Source organism: Phocoena phocoena, chromosome 2, assembly GCF_963924675.1.
Source record: "Phocoena phocoena chromosome 2, mPhoPho1.1, whole genome shotgun sequence".
Classification (NCBI taxonomy): domain Eukaryota; kingdom Metazoa; phylum Chordata; class Mammalia; order Artiodactyla; family Phocoenidae; genus Phocoena; species Phocoena phocoena.
The window spans coordinates 101,630,745-101,656,159 of NC_089220.1; the positions used below are offsets into that span (position 1 = coordinate 101,630,745).

A 25,415-nucleotide genomic window follows, 5' to 3' on the forward strand; every position below is an offset into this window, starting at 1 on the left:
AATGGTTCCCCGTGTCTCATACTATAAAAGCCAAAGTCCTTTTAATAATGTCTCCCTAATCACTGGCCTCCTTGCTGTTCCTGGAATATTCCAGGCATGCTCCTACCTCAGGGCCTTTGCACTGGCTGTTCTGGCTACCTGATGCTCTCCTCAACATGTCCACAGGGGCAACTCCCTCAAACCCTTGCTCAAAGTTCAGCTTCCCAACAAGGCTCACCTTGACCATTCTATTTAAAATCACTACCTTCCCCAACCCCCTTAACTCAGCCATACTTTTCCTTTTTCCATAGCTCTGATTACATTCTACCAATCTACATAAATCTCTTATTTATTATGTCTATTGCCTGTTATCTGACTCCTCCCATCTCCTGTGGTACATAAGCTCCACAAGGACTGGAATCTTCGTCTGTTCTCTTCACTTGCATATCTCAAGTACCTAGAGCAGTGCCTGGAATATAATAGATATTTTTTTAAAGTTTGAAAAATGAATAAAGTTTAAATAAAACTAGAAACCCAAGGAATATTACAAGAGCCACACCTGAATTCCCCCTGTCTGGTTTTGCCAAGTGGCCTTACTTCTCAGTCCTCTACCCAGTTAGAGCATCCATTAACACAGAGGAGGAAAGAGTGTGTTTACTCTAGGGCCATCTTTCAATGGGGCCCCCAGCAAAGGCATCCAGTTCTGCATCTTTGCTCCTCCATCAGCTCCTTCTTAGACTGAGGATAGAGGTTTTCTGCCCCTTTCAGCTATAGAAATGTTGCCCATCACTCTTTTACCACAGGCACCATCAATTTTGCTAAACTCAATTGAAAACAGACCACCTGGGGGCTCTCCACATAGCAGAGTCCTTTCCTTTCTCTTGGGGTTTAGCCTGCAATTTGAAATACCACTGCCAGGAGCCTGCATCCCCTTTGCATACTGCCAGAGAGAGACTTAGGCAACCATGTGGAAGTCACCTACTCCTGACCTTTGACAGAACTTCCAAACACAACACATTAACTTTAAATTGATTAATTTAGAACTGTGACCTTGGCCCAAGAAGGTAAGGGTACATGACAAGATATTTTATTTTCAAAATGTATCAGGATAAAAAATACTTTTGTAAATCAACCTTTTTTTTGTATGAGATAGAGTTAGATTTGGGTTCAGTGTAGGAAGGAAAGTGTCTGAACACTAGAAAACATGTTTAAAAGGTTAATTATTAATGGGCAGTCTTCTCTAACAAAGTATCAATAGGCAATCTGCTCTCTTTAGCTTCAGAAATTAGCAAGAAGACCTCGGTCCGGGTGAGACAGGAGAAATGGAAAATTCCCTGTGTGTCTCTATTTTCTTGGTTTTGTGCATCTTTATCCAATCAAGTGCCCATGGACAAAGCCTGGGACTAGGTAAGAGCCTGCCTTTTCTCTGGAAATGGGCATGGATTTTCTTTTTTAAATGTACGTCACAATGAATCCAAGTGTTCTTGGCTATGTGGAACAGAACTTGCTTCACAGCATACGAGGTGTTCTGTTAGTGGCATCGAAGGTCACAAGGATGTGTAGCTGTTTGTAGGCAGGACTGAAAGTTTAGGAAGCCACTCTGGGAGTAGAAGTCTTCTCAAAGCGCTTGCAACTAGCAATGAAGTCTCTCGCATATCCTATTAAGAAATAGTCAGGATAAGACTTCTTTGGTGGCAAATAATCTGAAAGAGTTTCAGATCTTCCTGAGAGTTAATTTGGCATCTAATTTGCAGTTGAGGAGAACAGCTTGCAATGAAATGCTTCATCTTGCTGAGGGTTGTCTAATTGCTGGCTCTCTCAGAAGAGAGGAATTTGTAGAATCCTCTTTCCAGTCAGGTTGAAAACAGAGCTATCATTGCACATTTTCTAGACTTCACTTTTTCTGCCAAAGTTTTACTCTGAGACTGAGGAATTCAACAGCAGTCACACCTGTTTGGTCTGTAAATTCACACACTAGGTTGATGCCCAAAGAGATCCAAATGCTTGATCAGGTAGGTGGATTCCAGGTTCCTGGCTAAGCAGTGCATTGGATCAATAAATGATGGATATGAAGTGAACTGAACACTTTGGGCAAATGAGACTGGCCTTTGGGACTTTGTTTTTGTGCTGGTTACTGGTCAGGACCTAGAAACTCTAAGGTAGAGGCTTAGATTTTTCTTTCCTCAAAGACTGCTTGGAGGGAGCTCCAAAAAGAATTAGGAACTTACTACCCAAAGATTGCCTGAAAATTCCAGAACATTTTTTTTCTCCTTTAAGAAAAAAGGCTGTTCTTTATGTTTAATTATTATTTTGTATACGAGGTCAGTTAATAACTTATTAGCAGTATTAATTATTACCATTCACTGAGCAATTTTTGTGTCAACCACAAGGTTAATTATTTTGCATACATCATCTCACTTATCAAGCTGAGTCTAAAAATGATAATAATAATTTAGAGCCATCGGGCAGAATTGCTGATGATTTTTATTCCGTGTTCACAGGGATATTGGTGAAGGGCCTTTCCTGCCCTTTGGCCCAGAATGTTGTTTTTGTTAATTTTTTACTGAAGTATAACATATATCTAAAGGAGTGCCTATATCGTAAGTGCTCAATGAATTTTCACAATCTGAGCCAGCATCCCAGAAACCTCCCTTGCATACCTCTTGAGCCTTAACATAGATTATTTAGCTTTGGGGGGAAGCTTTTCGATAATGGACACATACAGTATATGCTCTTTTGCTTCTGGCTTCTTTCACTAAACGTTATGTTGGTGAGATTCAACCATGCATTTGCATGAGGTGTGACTCATCATTCTGTTCACTGTAGCATTTCATCGTATGAATATACCACCCTTGGTTTATCCATTCTGCTACTGATTGGCCCAGTCGATGTTTCAGTAGAGACTTGGGGGTTGGAAGCCATTAGAGTCTAGGTGAAGGATAAAAGGCAGGATGGGTTGCTGAGTATCGTCCACATTTCCCTCAACAAATCCTGTGCTGGTCAGCTACTGCTTTCCCAGGGTCCTGGTTTGTCCAAAAGCTGAGGGAAGTGGCCACTATTAGCAGGAAGGTTCTTCAAGGGAAAGGATCAGAGCCAGGAGGCCTCTTGTTCCTTTGAGAGCAGAATGTCGTGGCAGAATTTCTTCTGCAGGGAGTGAGCCAGATCTGTGTGCATGAGGCTGCTGGGACATCCGCGGGGGGCATTGCAAGGAGGCAAGCATCCCACAGTAGAGCCCTAAAAGGTTGAGTATCTATACCTTGTAGGATAGTTTTCCAAACTGCCCCCCAGGGGAGATTTTGGTTGCCACAACTGGGGAGAGAGTGCTGTTGGCATATAGGGGGTAGAAGCCAGGGACGCTGCTAAACATCCTACAATGGACAGAACAGCCCCACAGCAGTGAATTATTCAGGACGAAGTGTCAATAGTGCCAAGGTGGAGAACACTTGGTCTGTACCAAGCTTCAACTGTCACTAGTCAGGGGCCAGGAGGAACTCCCATAGGACCCTTCCTCCTTAACCCCAATCCTCCCAGCTTACCTTTTATTATTATTAATGACATTGCTAATGGACCGACTAATATATTGTGCACCCTGTATATGCCAGACACTGTGCAAACGTTTTATCCCACCCTCACCTTGTGGTTGAGTCAGCCAGCAGAAAATTGACTTGCTGGAGGTCCCATGATTGCTCAGGGCAGAGCCACGAGAGGCACCTAGAGGTTGATCTGTCTGCCTAAGGCTACAGGTTTCTGGCCGTTGTGCTCACACCCAGTGGTTTAACAGCCAGAGATCCCTAGAAATACATTCTGCTGGGTTCCTCTCACAGGAGAGGACTATTTGAATAATTCCTGCCTACCAGCACCAAGGGAAACAAGATATGGTGAGCCTCCTGAAGACCCCAGGACACAGAGCTACCATCGTTCTCATCCCCAGACCTCCCTGCCTGAGGCCCAGTCCACCCCACTGGTGTGGCCAGGAGGATCAATACTGCTTAAATGGTAGCTGCTACTCCTAGACCCTGGCAGCCCCACCTTCCAGCGGTATCCACGACCACTGCCTAAGGTGCCTGCCCCCTCCCTGCAATTCCAGCCACAGAGTCCACATCCTAGAAGCAACTGAAGCCCAGCCGTCAGTCACTTATTCATTTAACAAGTAAGTGTGCATAGGCATCTGCCATATATAAGGCAGTGCTTTTAATACAACAGTTCTCAAACTTCCTGGTCCCAGGACACCATTACATTCTCCAAAATTATTCAGAATTCCGAAGAGCTCTTTTTTTTTAAATATTATTTATTTTACTTATGTATTTTGGCTGCGCCAGGTCTTAGTTGAGGCACGCAGGATCTTTGTTGCGGCATGCAGGCTTCTTAGTTGTGGCATGAGAACTCTTAGTTGCAGCATGCATGCGGGATCTAGTTCCCTGACCAGGGATAGGACCCAGGCCCCCTGCAATGGGAACGTGGAGTCTTACCTACTGGACCACCAGGGAGATCCCCCAAAGAGCTCTTTTTTACTTGGAACACAGGTATCAATATTTACCATATTAGAGACTAAAACTGAGAAAATTTTTTTAATTTTAATGCTTTTAAAAATAACAAAGTCATCACATGCTAACATATGTAACGTGATATTATGAGGAATAACTCGTATTTTCCAAACAACAACAAAAAAAGTGAGTCAGAAGAGTGACACTGGTTCACAAAGAAATTTTGCTAATTTTGTAATGTCTGGTTTAATAGAAGCAGCTGGATTTTTTCATCTGTTTCTGTATTGAATCTGTTGTGATATGTTGCTTTGTCCAGAGTACATGAAGAAAACTGGACTCACATATAGGAAAAGGGAGGACATCCTCAGAGGTCCTGCCAAGGCCCACACTCAGAACTGCTGTATTAGTGCAGCAGACACTGTACAACTGCAGACTGCTCAGTAGCCCCTGCTCTCCATGAGCTTACTGTCGAATCGGGTAAGGGTAGGGAGATGGGAACTGCCTGCACTGCCAGCAGCAATAAGAGGGCCATCGTCCATAGAGAATGCAAAATAATAATAGAACTTACTAAAAGTTGGTCTTCCTTTCATCATCACAATTCTATATAATGCCAGTGATAAAACTAAAGCCCCTCCCCCTCAAAATAGTTTTTTGGTCAAATTTGTAAACAACTGCTGTGGTTACTGTTGAGTTTTATTAATATATATGTAAACTTCAAATAATCACAGTTTTATATTACTTCTCCTTGAATAAATGTTCTCTGTCGATGTCAATTTAGAGACCTCCCAGTTTTGCAGTTGGCCCCTGATACTCGTGGACTGTGACATGTGCTCATTGCAAGTGTCTAATGGTTCAGAATCCTCCCAGCTCACTTTGGTCATCTCATGTCTCCAAATCCCGTGGTACTTATTGCCTGTTCTTGCATTTAAACAGCAGATTTGAAATTTAAAATGATAGCGTAGTGATTATAAAGACAAAGATACAGAACCCGAGAACTTCAATTCTCCTATCCCGTGTGACCACTTAAGAGTTTTGTGTTTAAAACGTAAAACAAATTTTACAGTGAACTGTGAAGTATAATATTTTGTTTGGTAAGTAAAAATTTTGTTTCTTCCAGAAAATATCTTTAATGCACTTGCGTATCTTTAAAGTGGAAATGTATTCTTCTTTTATAAATTGTTCATTGCTTTAAAACTAAATAACAAATCAAGAAAATAGTAATTATTGCTGATTTTTGCATGCATATAACTGAAAATAGCTTTGTCTTATAGAGCAAAGTGGTATTAAAATGATCCATTCTGGGTTTCAAATATATAAGGTATACCACTGAGTCTAATAAAGGAGATAAGATGTATATATAAAATTTTTTCAACTAGACCATAAAATATGCTGAGTACCACTGGAGAGGAGTGCAATGGAGTGTTTCTGTCCCCCCAAAATTCATATGTTGAAATCCTAACCCTCAATAGCATGGCATCTTAGGAGGTGGGGACTTGGGTGGTGATTCAGTCATGAGGGTGGAGCCCTCATGAATGGGATTAGTGTCTTTATAAAAGGGACCCCAAAGAGCTCACTCACTCTCTGTTCACCATGTGAGGAAACCTGGAAGAGGGTTTTCACCAGAACCCCAACATGCTGGCACCCTGATCTCAGACTTCCAGCCTCCAGAACTGTGAGAAAAATTTCTGTTGGTTACAAGCCACCCAGTCTATTGTAATTTGTTACAACAGCCTGAGTTGACTAAGACAAGGTGCAGGTAGAGATGGAGAAGAGTTTACTTCCAAGTACGTAGAGGAAAGGCTTCTGGGAGGAAGCAGCATTTGAGCCGAGTCTTGCAGGATGGAATCTGGACAAAAGTGAAGGAGGCGTTCCTTGTGCATAAGCAAAGGCAGAGAGCCAATAAAGTACACATGTTTTCCAAGTCCAAACACCTTCCAAAAACAGGCCTTCCAGGAAGGAGAAGAAGAAAAAAAAAAATAGGAAGGAGTTGATAGCAATACTACATCACAACTGCAATAAACTGAAAACAACTTGGATGCCCAACAATAAACCATCAAGGATGGAGGGTCCAGGTATTACTAATTCCTCCTTTAAACAAGCATTGTTTTGAATACCTACTACTAGAAGTTCTAGGAACTTTTGGGAACAATGATGATGAGATTCAGAAATAAAAGGCTTAATGCTGACCCTTAGGCACTCATAGCGCAATACAAGTGTTCTTAGCCTAGCCCAGGGATGGGTTTCAGAGAGGCTGGATGCCTCTTAGGATAGTACCCAAGGCTGTATGAATGTGCATTTGAGGGTAGGAGAGAAGTCATAACTTCTGGCAAATTATCAAAGGGACCTGTGACCTCTAAAAGGTTACATAACAACTGGTCTTGTAGCTTTTAAAAAATAAGTATGAGGAAATTTTAAAGGCAATAAAGTGGGGGAGAAAAAGAGGACTAAATAACCTACATATTGAATCACAACTATGATAAGACTACATTCATGTATATTGCTAGGGATTTGAAATATATGTAAAGATCTATAAAGAGTATTAAGGCCATGGAGAGAGAGAGAAGAGAGAGAGAAAGAGAGAGAGAGAAAGAGAGAGAGAGAATGTGTGTGTATGTGTTTTAAGTGTTTAAATGTGAAAGAAAGAAAAAGTTTTTTTTAAAAACCTGGTAAGCTACAGTTAGATTGGTCCTGGATTTGTTGTCCCTAGAGGGGCCACCTCCCACCATCCTCATGGGCTTAGCCAAGCCCAGAAGTACAGCCCCAGCAGGACCTGAAAATTCCTAACAGGCCTCCACAACTGCAGGGAAGGTGGTTCATGAGTACTACTTGAGGTAGTATCCAGAGATGGAACTCATTCACCTGGGCGAGTACATGAAAGCAGAATCAGCAGAAAGCCAGCCCCAGAATTCTCATGAAATTCTACATGCTCTCTGCTAGAGACCCTCCCACCCGCTGCCATACTTCCTGGCCCTATGGCTGAGCCATTCTGGAGCCCTCCTGAGGGCATCGTACCCAGAGAGGACAAGCCTGAAGTGAGAGGACATCAGCCTATCTCCCACCCTGCTTGCCTTTCACAAGGGACCCAGGACCTGAACCCATATTTAATTGTGGGCCAGGTGAGCAAGATCCCCACCACCACATTCTTGCCGCCCTGTTTTCCACACCAGCTGCCACAATGCTACAAGGCATGCTGCGTCCTTGCAGGCGAGTCAGCAGGGAGAAGGGAAGGAGAGGCAGGGCTGGGCCAGAGGCTTGCCCGATTTTAGGTATGGTCCACAAGACACAGCTGAGCAGTCCCAGTTACAGTCTCCAAGGGGATGTGACCACCTTGACCTCAGCCTGGGGTGTGCGCCTGATATCCATGGGGCCCAGCAATTCTCATGGCCAGAAGGGTGGCCGTACACTGGTTCCCAGGAGAGTGTTCATTTTAGAGTGGGGCCCTGTCAGCCAGGGATCAGAGTCCAGCCCACTAGGGAAGGGGGCTGGCCGGGAGCAGGCAAAACATCTGGACCCCTGCCAAACAAGCTGAGGATCATGGCCAGACTTCAGCCCCAAGGTGAAAACTAGAAAAATGGGTCAGAGCCCAGCCAGTCCTGCAGGGAGTGGGGTTGCTATGTTAAGGTAGACAGCAGGTGCACCCAACTGCTGACAATCAGGCACCTAGCTTAGGGCAAGGAGACAAACTCGAGTCATTCCCACACTGGAAGATTCAGGGTGCAGCTATGCTTCGCAAGAGAAGGTGTAATTCGTAGGCATTGCCACAAGGTAGCGCAGTGACGCCTTAGCTGCTTCCAGGGTTTCAGGAGAGGATTCAGGTATGGGGAAAACCAAGTTTCTGGATGACTCTGGAAAACTCATGACTATTGGTTAACGTCACTCTCCTCTCTGCTTATGACTCTATTTCCAGAAACACTCATCGTTTCGATATTTCCACCATGGGATTTGAGGGGAGGGGTAGGAAGAAGTAAAGTGAAGATCAAGTGTATTGAAGGGGAGGCCTCTTTGTCCCCAGCATTTTCTCCTCCATATATACAGGTTCACCTTCAGGGGCCTGGTAAAGTAGATTTTAACAGCTTTTAGATGGCATGTTGTGGCATTAAAATAGTTCTTATGTCCATATAAAGGTGGCAACACTGAATAGTATTTTCGTTCCAAGGCTAAGTGGGACAAAAGTAGTATACCTAACTGTGTGTGTCTTGTGATTACAACTCCATGAAAACATATATTTAAGGAAAAAAAAACTACTAGAAGAAAATGTACAAACATGTTCAGACTTCAGTTGAGTTTATATCTAAATTTTTGTCTCTTCCAAATTTTATGTAATGTTGTACTATGTATATAGTGTTTTGCTTTATGATTTGAATAATTTAAAAATTCACATCAAAATGATAAAACAAAGGGATTTGACTAGTCAGAGGTTCTCGAACTTTAGTGTGTATGAGAAACTTATTAAAATAAGATTTTATTAAATCTCATTTATTTATAAAATAAATAAATTCTATTAAATTTGTTAAATAAATAAGTCTTATTAAAATCAGATTTCTGGGTCCCATCTGCAAGTTTCTAACTCAGTGGGCCTGGGGTAGACCCAGGAATTTGCATTTCTAGAGTTCCCAAGTGCTGCTTCAAGTGCGGGGAGTACACCTTGAGAACCAATAGAAAAACAAAAATAGACAGTTAATGGCAAAACATTAACTTGACTTGAACGCAGGTCTCCTGGTTTTCAGGTTTAAGGCTCTTCCCTCAGAAACAATACAAGCTTCCAGGGCAAACCTGGCGTTCATTTCTCAGTCTCCTGGAGGGGGGAAGGGGAGAGATATCAATGTCTATTGATTCTGAATATTGACCTCCCTCAGGGGTAGCCATCTCCCAAATAATAAAAAACCCCTAGATATTTGTGACAATTTATTCCTCCAAAATAAAACATGGTCATGCTGAAAAGAAAGTGGTTCTTGAATTGGAAAAAAAAAAAAAAATTCCCAAGCTGAGATTTACTTGTAATTGGTAGAAAAATACTAGTTGCAATAATGAATTAACCACACACAGTAAAGCATGCCTTGGCAGGCCTGAAAATAGGATCCAGCAAATTCTTTTCGTATGAGCTGGGCATTACCAAGAGCTGGGCAGAGCCTGTGATTCACAGTTGACTAGGACTGGCCTTTCTGTGACTGAGAAAAACTTTCCAGTGACAAATGTTCCAGCTTCCTTATCCCAAGACAAACCAAAATAGTGAAAACTTCTTTATACTGAAATATAACAAGATCAACACCAGCAAATTATAGCATTTATTAACCACCTACTGTGTACCAGGCTCCATGGTTTGTACGAAAACATGTTCCTAAGGACACAAAAATGAAAAAGCACACTACCATTCATCAAGGAGTTTCCCAATTGACCAAGACTGGGGCCCCCTACAGCTGTGTGTGTGTGTGTGTGTGTGTGTGTGTATGTGTGTAGATTAGAGATTGGAAGAGGCATAATTTCAACACAGTATGATAAGTGCACAATTAGGTACAAAACATCTCAAGGCCCTGAGGCAGGAGAGGTTAGCAGAGAAGGCTTTATAGAGGAAGTGATATTTGAGTTGAGACTTGAAGGAGAAGTGGAAGGATGTAGCAAGCAAAAGGAAAAGCATGAGCCAGTCTTGGAGGCTTGAAAACAGAAAATGAAACTGGGAATCCCTCAGACGTTTGCTGTAGCTCAGAGGAGGGCACAAAAAAAGAAGTGGCCAGAGGTAAGGGCATCAAAGGCCATGCTAATGAGTTTGGCCCTCACCCTGGAGGCAGTGGGGCCACCACTGAGGTTGGTGTTTGAAAAAGGGAGGGACTTGGCTCTTGGCTGCCTTTCCTGCTTGGTGGATGGCTTCCCCTCACAGCCTGGCTGAAACCCTAGCCACTCCCTGATAGAAAGCGACGCTATCAGCAGGAAAAGGCAGGGCTGGCACTCGGAAGTTACAGGCTCTGCAACCGCACCTGGCTGGTGCCCACAAACACTCAGATCTTCCTCCCAGGAGGGCTCCAGCCCATGGGCAACTCTATTTGAAATTTACTTGTTAACTGCTATTCCTAACACTAAATGGTAGGAGGGATTTACACCAATGAAACTGAGGCCGGAACACATACTAGAAGCTTGAATAGGAACCTTCCATTTAAAAAGTACCTTCTTCTAAGTCTGAAAAGAGAACCATTTGCAAATTCCACGTCACACTCGTTTATAAACCTATAGCAATTTAAACTTTAAAAACTTATTCCTACCTACGTGATATCACTTGATTCTCATAATATCCCTGTAAAGAATACTGGGCAGGTATCATTATGCCCATTTTACAGATGTAAAGGTTCACCAGCCAGAGGCCACTAGGAACACACTTGGAGTCAAATGAAAGTTAGGATTATTTGGCTTACTGCAGCAACAGAAGACGCACTCCAGAGAAACCCAGGGGCATCCCTGCATGAGGAGTTGAGAGGGACTTCTTAGAAAATTTGGGCTTGTGACAGATGAAACTAAGGAAGGGTTGGGGAAGCAGGGGCAAATCTGGATGGGATTCTGTCAAAGGGGAAGGGGGCCATTCAGTGATCTAGTATCTAAATACTAGATCATTATTGTGAACTCATTATTGCTTAATTTAATCAATAACGTTCCAACAGGCAGAACTAGAGCTGGCATTGGTACAGGAGCAACAGTCTCTCCTTGTTAGTTGGAAGCAGGGAATGTTTAGTCACATTTTATGGATTCAGAGTGGCCTCCTTTCTGTCCTGTTGCAAATGTATCCGCAAAGGGTCCTTGTAGCACATTGTTTCTGTTTTGTGGGCGTTGTCTATGTTCAGTTGGGAACATCGTGGTCTGGCCACCAGCGAGGCTCCTTTTTGTTGCTGTTGTGTTTGTTTTCATTTTCTCACATACCAAGAAACCTGGGTAATGTCTTTGACATCTCTCAATACCTCCACCCTAGCCGAACAGCCTTAGGTGGCTGCCTTTACCTCCTGCGCCTCCGATTTCTCACCAGTAGTATCCCTTCCAGCACTGATATCCTGAGTGTCAAGAGAGCTCATTGAGAGGCATCGTGGTACCCTGAGACCTTCCACAGCTACCTCATCTGGTGTCAGCTATTTAACCGTTAGTTAACGGTAGAGAGAAATATGAACGCAAAGTTCTATCCACTTTAAACATGAAACATTGCCCCCTGCCTCAAGCCTAGTGCAACTCAATTGCCTTGAGCCATTCAAAGATTCCCAAACAACAGCAGGACAAAGGCACGATTCTGTAAGAGCAAGCCAAGCAGTAAATGACCATTAGACCTTTGGTCTCAAGGCTATTTTATAGTGGGCCAGACACACATCCAGTTTTGGATAGAGTACTAACAATAAAAAATATACATTTGATGTTTACGTTGCTTTGAGTAGAACCAAGAAGTATGAAATAATAGTAACTATTATTTTTAAGAACTTTCAGATGTGCCAAATGCTTTGCCTATTTATTTCACTTAATCCATGCAACCCTCCTCTGTGATAAGCATCATTATCACCACTTTACAGGGAAAATTGTAGCTCAGAGAAAGGAAGTGGCAGGGAAGGCTCCCAGGGTCCCTGCGTTTCTCACTGGTGCTTATTTCTGGTGATGCTGGTGCCCCTTCAGAGCCATGGGTACATTGGCTTTCAGAGGTTTCCCACCTTGGATGTTACTCAGTGCCAGGGGATCCTAGGACATACTCTGAGCCTCTCTGGGCCTGGCCACTTCTAACTAGAAGTTGGCACTCACCTTACCCACTGTGAGTGATGTCTACCTCTCAATGGCCCAGGAGAAAACCCATCCTTGGACAAAGTCCTGATTCCCTTGTGTCTCAGCCTCCATCACTGCCCCTCAGAAACAAGATGTAAGCACAAATCCAGGCAGACCAAAAAAAAGAAGAGGCCTCATGATATCAAGCCTGAAAATTCTGGGCCAATGTAAGGCAACCAAGGATGCTTTGAAAAGGTTAGAGCATTTTTCTTCATCCAAGAATCCTGTAGGAACAGGGCTGTTTTCACAAGCTGAGCTGGACCCTCCACAGGGGGCTTGATGACATCAGAAAAACAGCACCTGAGAAATCTCCTCTCATGAGGTCTTGCCACTGTTTCATGACTAGGTCCTCTTGGTGTGTTACTGTCATGCCCTGGCCACCACCTTCACGCCACACAGAGAGACTCCTGTCCCTGAGATTTGTGATCAGGATGAGTGATGTCAAAGCAGGAAGAGCTGGAGAGGAGACTCAGGAGGGAGGGTGGGGCTCCACCGTCGACTCACACCAGGAGACATCCAGATGACCAATTCATGCAGGGGAGTCCACACTTGGAGGATGGTGCCAGGGCCTGGGACCACTCACAGATCTAGCCACATGCCAGCTCTGTGCAGGTCTTGTGTTAGGACTCTACCACATCCAACTTTCATCAGTATATTCATTTGCTGGGGCTGCCATAACACAAGACCACAGACTGGTGGCTCAAACGAAAGAGATGAATTTTCTTGCAATTCTGGAGGTGAGAAGTCAAAGATCAAGGTGTTGGCAGGGCTGGTTTCTTCTGAGCCTTCTCTGCTTGGCTTGCACATGGCTATCTTTCCTTATCTTCACATGATCTTCCCTCTGCACATGTCTTTGTCCTCATCTTCTTATAAGGACACCAGTCACATTGGAGTAGGGCCCACTCTAAGGACCTCATTTTAACTTAATTACTTCTTTGAAGACCCAATCTCTAAAGACAGTCACATTCTGAGATACTGAGGTTTAGGACCTCACATATGAATTTGGGGGTGGGGGCAGGGAACACAATTCAGCCCATGACATCCAGCAAACCTCTGAAGATCCTGCTCAGACCTGGGTCCTGGGCCAGGCACTGGGGACCCTGGGGACACCACAGGTATATCATGGCTCTGTCTGAGCTTCAACAACTCCCTGGGGTGGTGGTGCTTCAGAGTTAGAAAAAAGAGGCTTATACGTATACCTGAGATTGGAAAGTGAGTATAAATCTGCACCCCCCAAACCAGGCCTAAACAGGGGGCTTTAGCTGTGTGGGTGCAGGAAGCTCTGGCCCACTGAGGTGCACAGGAGCCAGCTGGCAGCTAGTGGGGGAGGGGCTTGGCCCTATGAACAGCATGATGAAGACTTTCTGGCAGCAGGAGCGATAACTGGCAGGAGGCCAAGAGAGCCAGTTTATTTGGCTCCTGGTGAGGGTAAGTGATAAAACTCACCCTCTGGCACAGCGCCTGAGGCAGGATCACGCTCAAGGGAGATGCTCACTGTGAGCCCACACGGTGCTCTCTCTGGCTTGGGGAGACGACTGTCCCACACAGGCAAGCTGTCCCCAGCCAGGCCATTGCCTAGACTCACCCTGGCCTCAGCCAAGGTCGGCTGCCATCCTCTCCTGGGTGCCTGCCACCCACCCTCCCTCCACCCCCTGCAGACCCAGAAGGAGAGGACGATCGCCAGCCCGAGGACAGCGAGGGACTGGGAAGATAAACACCAGGGTTCCTCTTTGGGAAAATAAACTATAGACTCGTGAGGGAGACTGGGTGAAAGAGAACTGGATTTGGAGTCTAAAAACCTAGTCTCAGTCCTAGCTATGTCAGTTACCCACAGGTAGCCTTGAGCAAATCACCGTGATCTCTAGGCCTCTGCTTTTCAGTAGTGAATGGGGTTATTATTAGAGACCCCACAGGGTTGTTCTGAGGATGAAATGGGATCATATATGTATGTGGAATTATGTAATGCAGCTATGCATTGCCGGCCATAAAATAATCTTTGTAAGAACCTACTATTTACTAAGTCATCCTCCATTATAATACTTACCTGAGTCACTGAATACTCCCATTGTTTCCCCCACTTTTTATTACCAAAATGTCCCAGTATAGAAAAGGTTGAAAGGATAGCACAAAGAATTACAGTGAGAAGCAGCCACATAGCACAGGGAGATCAGCTCACTGCTTTGTGACCACCTAGAGGGGTGAGATAGGGAGGGTGGGAGGGAGATGCAAGAGGGAGGAGATATGGGGATATATGTATACACATAGGTGATTTACTTTGTTATACAGCAGAAACTAACACACCATTGTAAAGCGATTATACTCCAATAAATATGTTTAAAAAAAAGAATTACCATATTCCCTCCAGATAGATTCAATAACTATTAACATTTTAGCATATTTACTTTATCTCTCTCTTTCTATGCATATTTATATGTGTGTGTGTTGCAGAACCGTTTGATTTCTCTCTGTCTCTGTCTCTCCATATACATGTGTATATATGAATGACAAATATATGTATCTCTCTCTTCTCTTTCTTTCTCTCATATATATATGAGCCCACGCTCCCAGGCCTCCTGCGGACCTCTCTTTGCTCTCTAATTACCTGCCGCACATCTCTCTCCCCACTGGACTAGGAACACCTCAGGAGCAGGGACAAGGTAGTCACCATTGTATCCCCAGGACCTGCAGGGCCTGGCACGGAGCAGGCACGTGGCAAGTGACCATTGATTATACACCTCTTCAACAAAGGACTAAGCAACATACACTTTTTTAAAGTAAATGAGTTTTAAGTCATTTCATCTGGCAAATCCCAGATCCCTGCTGGAGATAATGGAAGAAACATCCCAGAAGTGCAGGATGTTTAGGTCTACTTCCTTCCCCCTCTAAAAGCATGGGGACTCTGAAGCCACTTGGGGCTCTTGGTAAGAGGCTGCACTCTACGGCTGTGATACAGCTATCCATTTGCAAGGGGGAAGTGCTCTTCAGACCACAGTCTACTCTGGAAAACACACATGCACAGAAAAGCTGGCTCTGTCCCTATTATGGATCTTACAGAAGTGATTCTGAGCCCTTTAGGTTTCCATGGAACCAGGAACCCACTTCCAGACCAGCGAGAGTGGGAAAAGGGGATGTATATCATGTTTGTGTTGTTGTCTTGCCTATAAATTCCCTACAAAGCTCATGACTTTCATAGGAGTTTTAAACTTCCCCCAGGTTCAGATGATGCTTGTTAAAGCAGAGTTTCTCAAACTTTAATGTGCATATGAATTGCCTGAGAAGCTTGATAAAGTGAATGTTATGTTTCAGTACATCTGGGATGGGCTCCAAGATCTTGTTTCTAACAAGCGTTCGGGTCGTGCCATTGCGGCTGGTCACCAAAACACACTTTGAGAAGCAAAGTTCTGAAGAACACAAAATAGCTCCTCATTTACTTGGTGAACTAGTAATTGGGCACCTACTACTAGACATAAGGCAGCGTACTAGCACTGGAGGTACCAGGAGACGGGAAGAAATGTAAGGAGGAAGACACAGTTCTTTGCCTCAAATCCAGCAGGATATGCCTCATTACTATGTCTAGGCACTTGGCTTAAATTGCCTTAATTCTTACAATTTATAATCTCTACAGTGTATACTGTTGTTCTCCTTTTACTTGTGAAGAAACTGGAGCTCATTCAGCTTAACTGTCTTATCCAAACCAGTGAAAGGATGCTGTGAGATTTGAGCTGAGGGCTCCCTGACTCCGAGGCCTGTGTTTTCCCCATGCACCTCTCTCACACCTGGCCTTGATGCACTTTTCACCAAGTGCCCAGATGGAAGGGCAAGGAGAGCCCTTAAAACAGACCTCAGTAGCCCGAGGGGAAGGACGTGGGGTGGCAGCCGGCAGAAGGCACTAAGTAACCACCAGAGAGGGGAATTAGGACCTAGCAGGTGCCTCAAGGCTGCCTTCCTTGGGTCTCTGGCTGTTACAGGTAATATATTTCCTAATGTGGCGGATCAAATGCAGCCTACACTAGTAAATTTCAACCACAAATTATGGCCTGAACTTTGTCACCAAATGGCTGTGTGACTTTGGATAAATCATTGCCCTCACCTGGATTCAGAATTGGGAGCTCTTTAATTCCTTTTCTCTCTGACAAAATGTTTCTGAGCTCTCTTCCATTCTTCCCGTCAAGTCAGGGTGAACGCCTCTTTGTTACGTCCCCACTTGGGGTTCCCCCAGCCCCAACTTCTTAGCTCAGGACTGGGAGTTTCTGTGGATCACTTTGCAGTCTTCCTACTTTCTTTTTTATTTTTTTAAATATTTATTATTTATGGCTGCGTCACATCTTAGTTGCAGCACATGGGCTCTTTGTTGCAGCATGCAGGCTTCTCTCTAGTTGCGGCACGCAGGCTCAGTAGTTGCGGCACGTGGGCTCTCTAGTTGTGGCACATGGACTCTAGAGCGCGCGGGCTTAGTTGCCCTGATGCATGTGGGATCTTAGTTCCCCACCCAGGGTTCGAACCTGTGTCCCCTGCATTGGAAGGTGGATTAGTAACTACTGGACCACCAGCGAAGGCCAGTATTCCTACTTTCCCTCCTAACTTCACACATGTTTATTGAGCACAGCTCTGCCCCAGATGCTGTGCTGAGGGCTGGAAATGCAAAGGCAATGAGATGCATTCCATCTCTCAGCAGAGTGGCCCCAGGGCACCTAACCCAGCACAGGCAGGGGCAAGCAGGGCTGAGTGGGCAGATTCCCCACATGCCAGGGCTTCATCCTCCAGCAACCCTTTGAGGTGAATGCTCTTATCATCCCCATTTTAAAGATGAAGAAACTGAGGCTTACGGAGATCAAGTTACTGTCCCAAATAATTAAAGATCAAATGAAATAATGTATGCAAAAAACTTAGCAGGGTGTCCAACAAGTAGGAAATAAATGGTAACTAAAATGCCTTCTTTAAATGGCAGAACAGGGAGTAAGAGCCAGTTAGCCTCTCTCTCAGAGACAACAAACTGGAGAGTTGGAGAAAGGCCTCTTGTCTCCCCTGGAGGACGAAGACCAGGCTTGGGACGGACCATGCATGATGAGAAAACTGCTGAGGAAAGAAGCAAAATAACCATCAAAAAAGAGCTTGACAGGGTCCAAAGCACCCCAGTGCACACGTGAGGGCAGTGTGAGCTCTGATGGTGGTGACAGCGATTAGTCATGCTGGGGGAGGTTCGGATAGCCCAGCGCCCTTTGTCCTTCCTAGATGGCTGCTCACCCCAGGCTCAGCTATTCCATGTTTCAGCTGTCACGCTCCCCATCTGGGTAATGGAGTGTTATGAAGCATGTTGGAGGCCATCAATTAGTGCTTAACTCCATGTCTGTTGGGCTGTATTTCCAAGGATGCTCCACTCAGATCCACGGCAGAGGTAAATCTTTCTCCTTTTCATTCGATGGCTTGGAATTAAAATGCCTAACAGGTTCTCACAGAGAAATTGAGATTTATGGGTCACTGTCAATATCAACACATGTTGGCCATTATTTGAAAGCCTCCTAGCTCCTCAGGACTGATTGCTATTTACTTTGAAAGATGAATGTGGCTTTATAATCCACTCGGGTTGCTGCATGTGTTTCTTCCCTTGGAGACTTTTTTATTCCATTTCATGCTGTTTTGCCTGGTGGTGTAAGCCCCACCCTGCCCCCAACCCTTGAATACTCTGATGTATTTGAGGCACTGGAACAGAGACAAGAGGAGCCAGTGCATCCTCAGTCCAGATGCTAGTGTCATAATAGGGAAGGAGCACCTTAGTAGCAAAATTACCCCTATTTCATGGACTGAAGCCACTAAACATGATCTGAGGCCAGAGTTGAGACCACCAAGGAGCTTGCTTGAGGAGCAATAGGTGGTCTCCTCATGAACACTTCTGGCCTTTTGTGTGGCTGGGCAGGGTGTGGAAACTGATACAGTAGCTGAATCACTTAGGTCAGTGGTTTTGACATTGGTTCTCAAACGTGAGCCAGCATCAGAGTTGCCAGGAAGATTTGTTAAAACATGGATTGCTGGGCCCCACTCCAGACTTCCTGGTTCAGTAGGCCTAGGGTAGGGCCCAGGACTTAACATTGACAATTGTAACATTACAATTGACATTTGTAACAAGATGCCAAGGTGATGCTAATACTGATGTTCGTCCTGGGTCCCACTTGAAGAACCACTTTAGAAGTATTACAGGCCATGAGTGGGGGAGATGAGGATGCTGGCAATGTTTGTCATTCTAGGAAAAGAATAACAACATCTAGAGAGGAATTTTTATTAAGTTTTGCTGGACAATGTATAATTTAAATCCCTTTCTATGAAATCTTCAGTTGAAGATCAATTTCCATTAATAAGCTGTAAAGCTGGATCTATTTTGGTAATGCATTGAAGTGCTGATGGGTCTGGGACCACCCAGGCCACCCATCAGTGGTGTGCTATAGCTAGGTTACTAGGAGGTCATGGTCTGGCTGCTGGCATGTTTTGACAACTTTATTGGGTGACAACTGTAAGGAGATTCCTTGTGTTGATAACAGAACCTGTGGTGCTGGTTCACACACAATTGGTCCCTAAGAGATTTTTCCCTGCAATAGTCAGGATTTGCAGGTGAAACTGGACCCAGGGCAATAAAGGGACACAGTCTAAAGACTCCAGGAGCTCCATGTTGAATACCAGAGGGTCATTGGAGACAGATAATTTTTTTTTTTTTTTGCATCAGCCCTTACTTTGTAAGTCACAAGGCTCCAAATGCCCCAGGAAATGTGCTAGAAAGAGCCATTGTGTACTGAAGTCAGGCTGCCCCAAGCCTTCCCCATCAAAATCCATTGGACTGGGCAAGTCATCACTTGGGATTCATTACTTGCAGGAGGATGTCCCCAGAGCAATCAAAAGGCCTGATTCTTACAGGGTTGGGAGGCTGTTACTAAGACAGGTATTACAGTGGGGATGAAGGAAAGTCAATATATTTGGAGATGTGAAAAAGGTAGATAAGAATACCCAATGATTGATTGTATTAGTTTGGACTTCTGGTCATAAGAACAGAAATCCAATTCAAATTAACTTAAGCAAAAAGGAGAATTTATTTACTCACATAACAGGGATGTCCAAAGTACAGGCTACAGGTACAGTTGAATCTATGCCTATAACAAAGACACAATGTCTGTCAATTCTCTCGCTTTCTCCCTTTTTCTCCCTTTCCCCCACTCCTTGATGGCACTTGAGAGTTCCATCACTCCTTAGAGCTTAAAATTCCAGAGAGATTATAATATTTTATCACATACCTCTGACAAACATTCCAGAAAGGACTCTGCTTGGCTGGGGGCTCATCTCTAAGTAGACAACTATGGCCAGGTGGATGGGCTCTCCAATTGGCCTGGTTTGGGAAGCATGCCCACCCTTTGGGTAGGATCAGCTCTACCCAAACCCTCTGAGCGGGAGATGTCAGCCTGACCACAGAGGACTGGCTCTGCAGCTTGTGGATGGCGGGGGATGCAAGGATGACTCCTGCTTCCTCAGGGGCAATCAGAATGATTTCTCTGTTTCTCTTACACACACTTCACCATGCACACTGGGCCCCTGCTCAAAGGCCTGCTGTAGCAGCTAGTCTACCTGGGCAGACCTGGCCTCAGGAGCATGGAGAAAATCCTGGATGACCTTACAGACTCAGCTGTTTGTAGAGGTCATGGTCTGGCTGCTGGCATGTTTTGACAACTTTATTGGGTGACAACTGTAAGGAGATTCCTTGTGTTGATAACAGAACCTGTGGTGCTGGTTCACACACAATTGGATTTGCAATTAGTTCTTTAACACATAGGAGCACCAATGCCACTTTCAAGCCTTTCTTCCTCCCCAAGGAAACTAGATGGGTGAAATAAGTAAAATCAGCATTTTTATTGGCTTCTTAGGAAGTTCAGGAGCCTATTTTCAAGGCTGTGTTAAATACACACTTCCAGAGACCTTCAAGATGGCAGAGGAGTAAGACATGGAGATCACTTTCCTCCAAGACATGGAGATCACCTTCCTCCCCACAGATACATCATAAATACATCTACATGTGGAACAACTCCTGCAGAACACCTACTGAACGTTGGCAGAAGACCTCAGACTTTCCAAAAGGCAAGAAACTCCCCACATACCTGACTGTGTGGCTGGCAGGGTCTTGGTGCTCCAGCCAAGTGTCAGGCCTGTGCCTCTGAGACGGGAGACTGAGCTCAGGACACTAGACCACCAGAGACCTCCTGGCCCCATGTAATATCAATCAGCAAAAGCTCTACCTGAGATCTCCATTTCAATGCCAAGACCCAGGTCCACTCAATGACCAGCAAGCTACAGTACTGGACACCCTATGCCAAACAACTAGCAAGACAGGAACAAAACCCCACCCATTAGCAGAGAGGCTGCCTAAGACCATAATAAGTTTACAGACACCCCCAAAACACACCACCAGATGCGGTCCTGCCCACCAGAAAGACAAGATCCAGGCTCATCCACCAGAACACAAGCACCAGTCCCCTCAACCAGGAAGCCTACACAACCCACTAAATCAACCTTAGCCACTGGGGGCAGACACCAAAAACAACGGGAACTACGAACCTGCAGCCTGCGAAAAGGAGACCCCAAACACAGTAAGTTAAGCAAAATGAGAAGACAGAGAAACACACAGCAGATGAAGGAGCAAAGTAAAAACCCACCAGACCAAACAAATGAAGAGGAAATAGGCAGTCTACCTAAAAAAGAATTCAGAGTAATGATAGTAAGATGATCCAAAATCTTGGAAATAGAATGGAGAAAATACAAGAAACTTTTAACAAGGACCTAGAAGAACTAAAGAGCAAACAGTGATGAACAACACAATAAATGAAATTTAAAATTCTCTAGAAGGAATCAATAGCAGAATAACTGAGACAGAAGAACGGATAAGTGACCTGGAAGATAAAATAATGGAAATAACTACCGCAGAGCAGAATAAAGAAAAAAGAATGAAAAGAATAGAGGACAGTCTCAGAGACCTCTGGGACAACATTAAACATACCAACATTCGAATTATAGGGGTCCCAAAAGAAGAAGAGAAAAAGAAAGGGACTGAGAAAATATTTGAAGAGATTCCAGTTGAAAATTTCCCTAATATGGGAAAGGAAATAGTCAATCAAGTCCAGGAAGTGCAGAGTCCTATACAGGATAAATCCAAGGAGAAAAACGTCAAGACACATATTAATCAAACTATCAAAAATTAAATACAAAGAAAAAATATTAAAAGCAGCAAGGGAAAAAAACAAATAACATAGAAGGGAATCCCCATAAGTTTAACAGGTGATCTTTCAGCAGAAACTCAGCAAGCCAGAAGGGAGTGGCAGGACATATTTAAACTTATGAAAGGCAAAAACCTACAAGCAAGATTACTCTACCCAGCAAGGATCTGATTCAGATTCAACGGAGAAATTAAACCCTTTTTTTTTTTGTTTTGTTTTTTTTTTTTTTTTGCGGTACTCAGGCCTCTCACTGTTGTGGCCTCTCCTGTTGCAGAGCACAGGCTCCGGACGCGCAGGCTCAGCGGCCATGGCTCACGGGCCCAGCTGCTCTGCGGCATGTGGGATCTTCCCGGACCGGGGCACAAACCCGTGTCCCCTGCATCGGCAGGCGGACTCTTAACCACTGTGCCATCAGGGAAGCCCAGAAATTAAACCCTTTACAGACAAACAAAAGTTAAGAGAATTCAGCATCACCAAACCAGCTCTACAACAAATGCTAAAGGAACTTCTATAGGCAGGAAACACAGAGAAGGAAAAGACCTACAATAACAAACCCAAAACAATTAAGAAATCTGTAAAAGGAACATACATATCGATAACTACCTTAAATGTAAATGGATTAAATGCTCCAACCAAAAGACATAGACTGGCTGAATGGATACAAAAACAAGACCCGTATATAGGCGGTCTATAAGACACCCACTACAGACCTAGGGACATATACAGACTGAAACTGCGGGGATGGAAAAAGATATTCCACACAAATGGAAATCAAAAGAAAACTGGAGTAGCAATTCTCATATCAGATAAAGTAGACTTTAAAATAAAGACTATTACAAGAGACAAAGAAGGACACTACATAATTATCAAGGGATCAATCCAAGAAGAAGATAGAACAATCGTAAATATTTATGGACCCAGTCACTCCCATCAGGAAACTTGCACAAGCCTCTTAGATAGCCTCATCCACCAGAGGTCAGACAGCAGAAGCAAGAAGAACTACAATTCTACAGCCTGTGGAACAAACACCACATTCACAGAAAGATAGACAAGATGAAAAGTCAGAGGGTTATGTACCAGATGAAGGAAAAAGATAAAACCCCAGAAAAACAACTAAATGAAGTGGAGATAGGCAACCTTCCAGAAAAAGAATTCAGAATAATATTAGTGAAGGGGATCCAGGACCTCAGAAAAAGAATGGAGGCAAAGATCGAGAAGATGCAAGAAATGTTTAACAAAGAACTAGAAGAATTAAAGAACAAACAAACAGAGATGAACAATACAATAACTGAAATGAAAAGTAGCCTAGAAGGAATCAATAGCAGAATAACTGAGGCAGAAGAACAGATAAGTGACCTGAAACACAGAATGGTGGAATTCACTGCCACGGAACAGAATAAAGAAAAAGAATGAAAAGAAATGAAGGCAGCCTAAGAGACCTCTGGGACAACATTAAACATAACAACCTTCACATTATAGGGGTCTCAGAAAGAGAAGAGAGAGAGAAAGGACCCGAGAAAATATTTGAGGAGATTGTAGTCAAAAACTTCCCTAACATGGGAAAGGAAAGAGCCACCCAAATCCAGGAAGCGCAGAGAGTCCCAGGCAGGATAAACCCAAGGAGACACATGCCGAGACACATAGTAATCAAATTGTCAATAATTAAAGACAGAGAAAAATTATTGAAAGCAACAAGGGAAAAAGGACAAATAACATACAAGGGAAATCCCATAAGGTTAACAGCTAATTTCTCAGCAGAAACTCTACAAGTAAGAGAGTGGCATGATATATTTAAAGTGCTGAAAGGGAAGAACCTATAACCAAGATTACTCTACCTGGCAAGGATCTCATTCAGTATTGATGGAGAAATCAAAACCTTTACAGACAAGCAAAAGCTAAGAGAGTTCAGCACCACCAAACCAGCTCTACAACAAATGCTAAAGTAACTTCTCTAAGTGAGAAACACAAGAGAAGAAAAGGACCTACAAAAACAAACCCATAACAATTAAGAAAATGGTAACAGGAACATACATATCGATAATTACCTTAAACGTGAATGTATTAAATGCTCCAACCAAAAGACACAGGCTCGCTGAATGGATACAAAAACAAGACCCATATATATGCTGTCTACAAGAGACCCACTTCAAACCGAGGAACACATACGACTGAAAGTGAGGAGATGGAAAAAGATATTCCATGCAAATGGAAATCAAAACAAAGCTGGAGTAGCAATACTCATATCAGATAAAACAGACTTTAAAATAAACAATGTTACAAGAGACAAGGAAGGGCACTACATAATGATCAAGGGATCAATCCAAGAAGAAGATATAACAATGTTAAATATATATGTACCCAACATAGGAGCACCTCAATACATAAGGCAACAGCTAACAGCTCTGAAAGAGGAAATCGACAGTAACACAATAATAATGGGGGACGTTAACACCTCACTTACATTAATGGACAGGTCATCCAAACAGAAAATTAATAAGGAAACATAAGATTTAAATGACACAACAGACCAGAGAGATTTAAATTATATTTATAGGACATTTCATCCAAAAACAGCAAATTACACTTTCTTCTCAAGTGCACATGGAACATTCTCCAGAATAGATCACATCTTGGGTCACAAATCAAACCTCAGTAAATTTAAGAAAATTGAAATCATATCAAGCATCTTTTCTGACTATGACACTATGAGATTAGAAATCAATTACAAGGAAAAAACAGTAAAAAACACAAACACATGGAGGTTAAACAATACGTTACTAAATAACCAAGAGATTACTGAGGAAATCAAAGAGGAAATTAAAAAATACCTAGAGACAAATTACAACAAAAACACGATGATCCAAAACCTATGGATGCAGCAAAAGCAGTGCTAAGAGGAAAGTTTAGAGCAATATAGGCCTACCTCAAGGAACAAGAAATGTCTCAAATAAACAATATAAACTTACATCTAAAGGAACTAGAGAAAGAAGAACAAACAAAACCCAAAGTTAGTAGAAGGAAAGACATCATAAAGATCAGGGCAGAAATAAATGAAATACAAACAAAGAAAACAATACCAAGAGCAATAAAACTAAAAGCTGATACTTTGAGAAGATAAATAAAATTGATAAACCATTAGTCAGACTCATCAAGCAAAAGAGGGAGATGACTCAAATCAATAAAATTAGAAATGAAAAAGGAGAAGTTACAACAGACACCACAGAAATACAAAGCATCCTAAGAGACAAGCACAAGCAACTTTATGCCAATAAAATAGAAAACCTGGAGGAAATGGACAAATTCTTAGAAAGGTATAACCTTCCAAGACTGAATCAGGAAGAATAGAAAATATGAACAAACCAATAACAAATAATGAAACTGAAACTGTGATTAAAAATCTTCCAACAAACAAAAGTCCAAGACCAGATGGTTTCACATGCGAATTCTATCAAACATCTAGAGAAGAGCTAACACTGATCCTTCTCAAACTTTTCCAAAAAATTGCAGAGGATGGAACACTCCTAAACTCATTCTATGAGGCCACCATCACGCTGATACAAAAACCAGATGAAGATATTACAAAAAAAAGAAAATTACAGACAAATATCACTGATGAATGTAGATGCAAAAATCCTCAACAAAATACTAGTAGAGAATTGAACAGCACATTAAAAGGATCATACACCATGATCAAGTGGGATTTATCCCAGGGATGCAAGGATACTTCAATATATGCAAATCAATCAATGAGATACACCATATTAACAAACTGAAGAATAAAAACCATATGATCATCTCGATAGATACAGAAAAGGCTTTTCACAAAATTCAACACCAAATTATGATAAAAACTCTCCAGAAAGTGGACATAGAAGGAACCTACCACAAAAACTAAAGGCCATATATGACAAACCCACAGCAAACATCA

The 25,415-nt window shown here is 43.2% G+C and overlaps 1 protein-coding gene across 1 annotated transcript in view; it reads left to right on the forward strand.

The window, feature by feature from the left end:
- Window positions 1-1,275: 1,275 nt before the first annotated feature.
- LIPC (lipase C, hepatic type) overlaps window positions 1,276-25,415 on the forward strand; it is a 157,690-nt gene continuing 133,550 nt past the window's right edge. Inside the window, exon 1 of the mRNA XM_065871429.1 lies at window positions 1,276-1,386. Within this exon, the coding sequence (XP_065727501.1) occupies window positions 1,302-1,386 (85 nt within the window). The 5' untranslated portion in view covers window positions 1,276-1,301. The remainder of the gene's footprint in view (window positions 1,387-25,415) is intronic.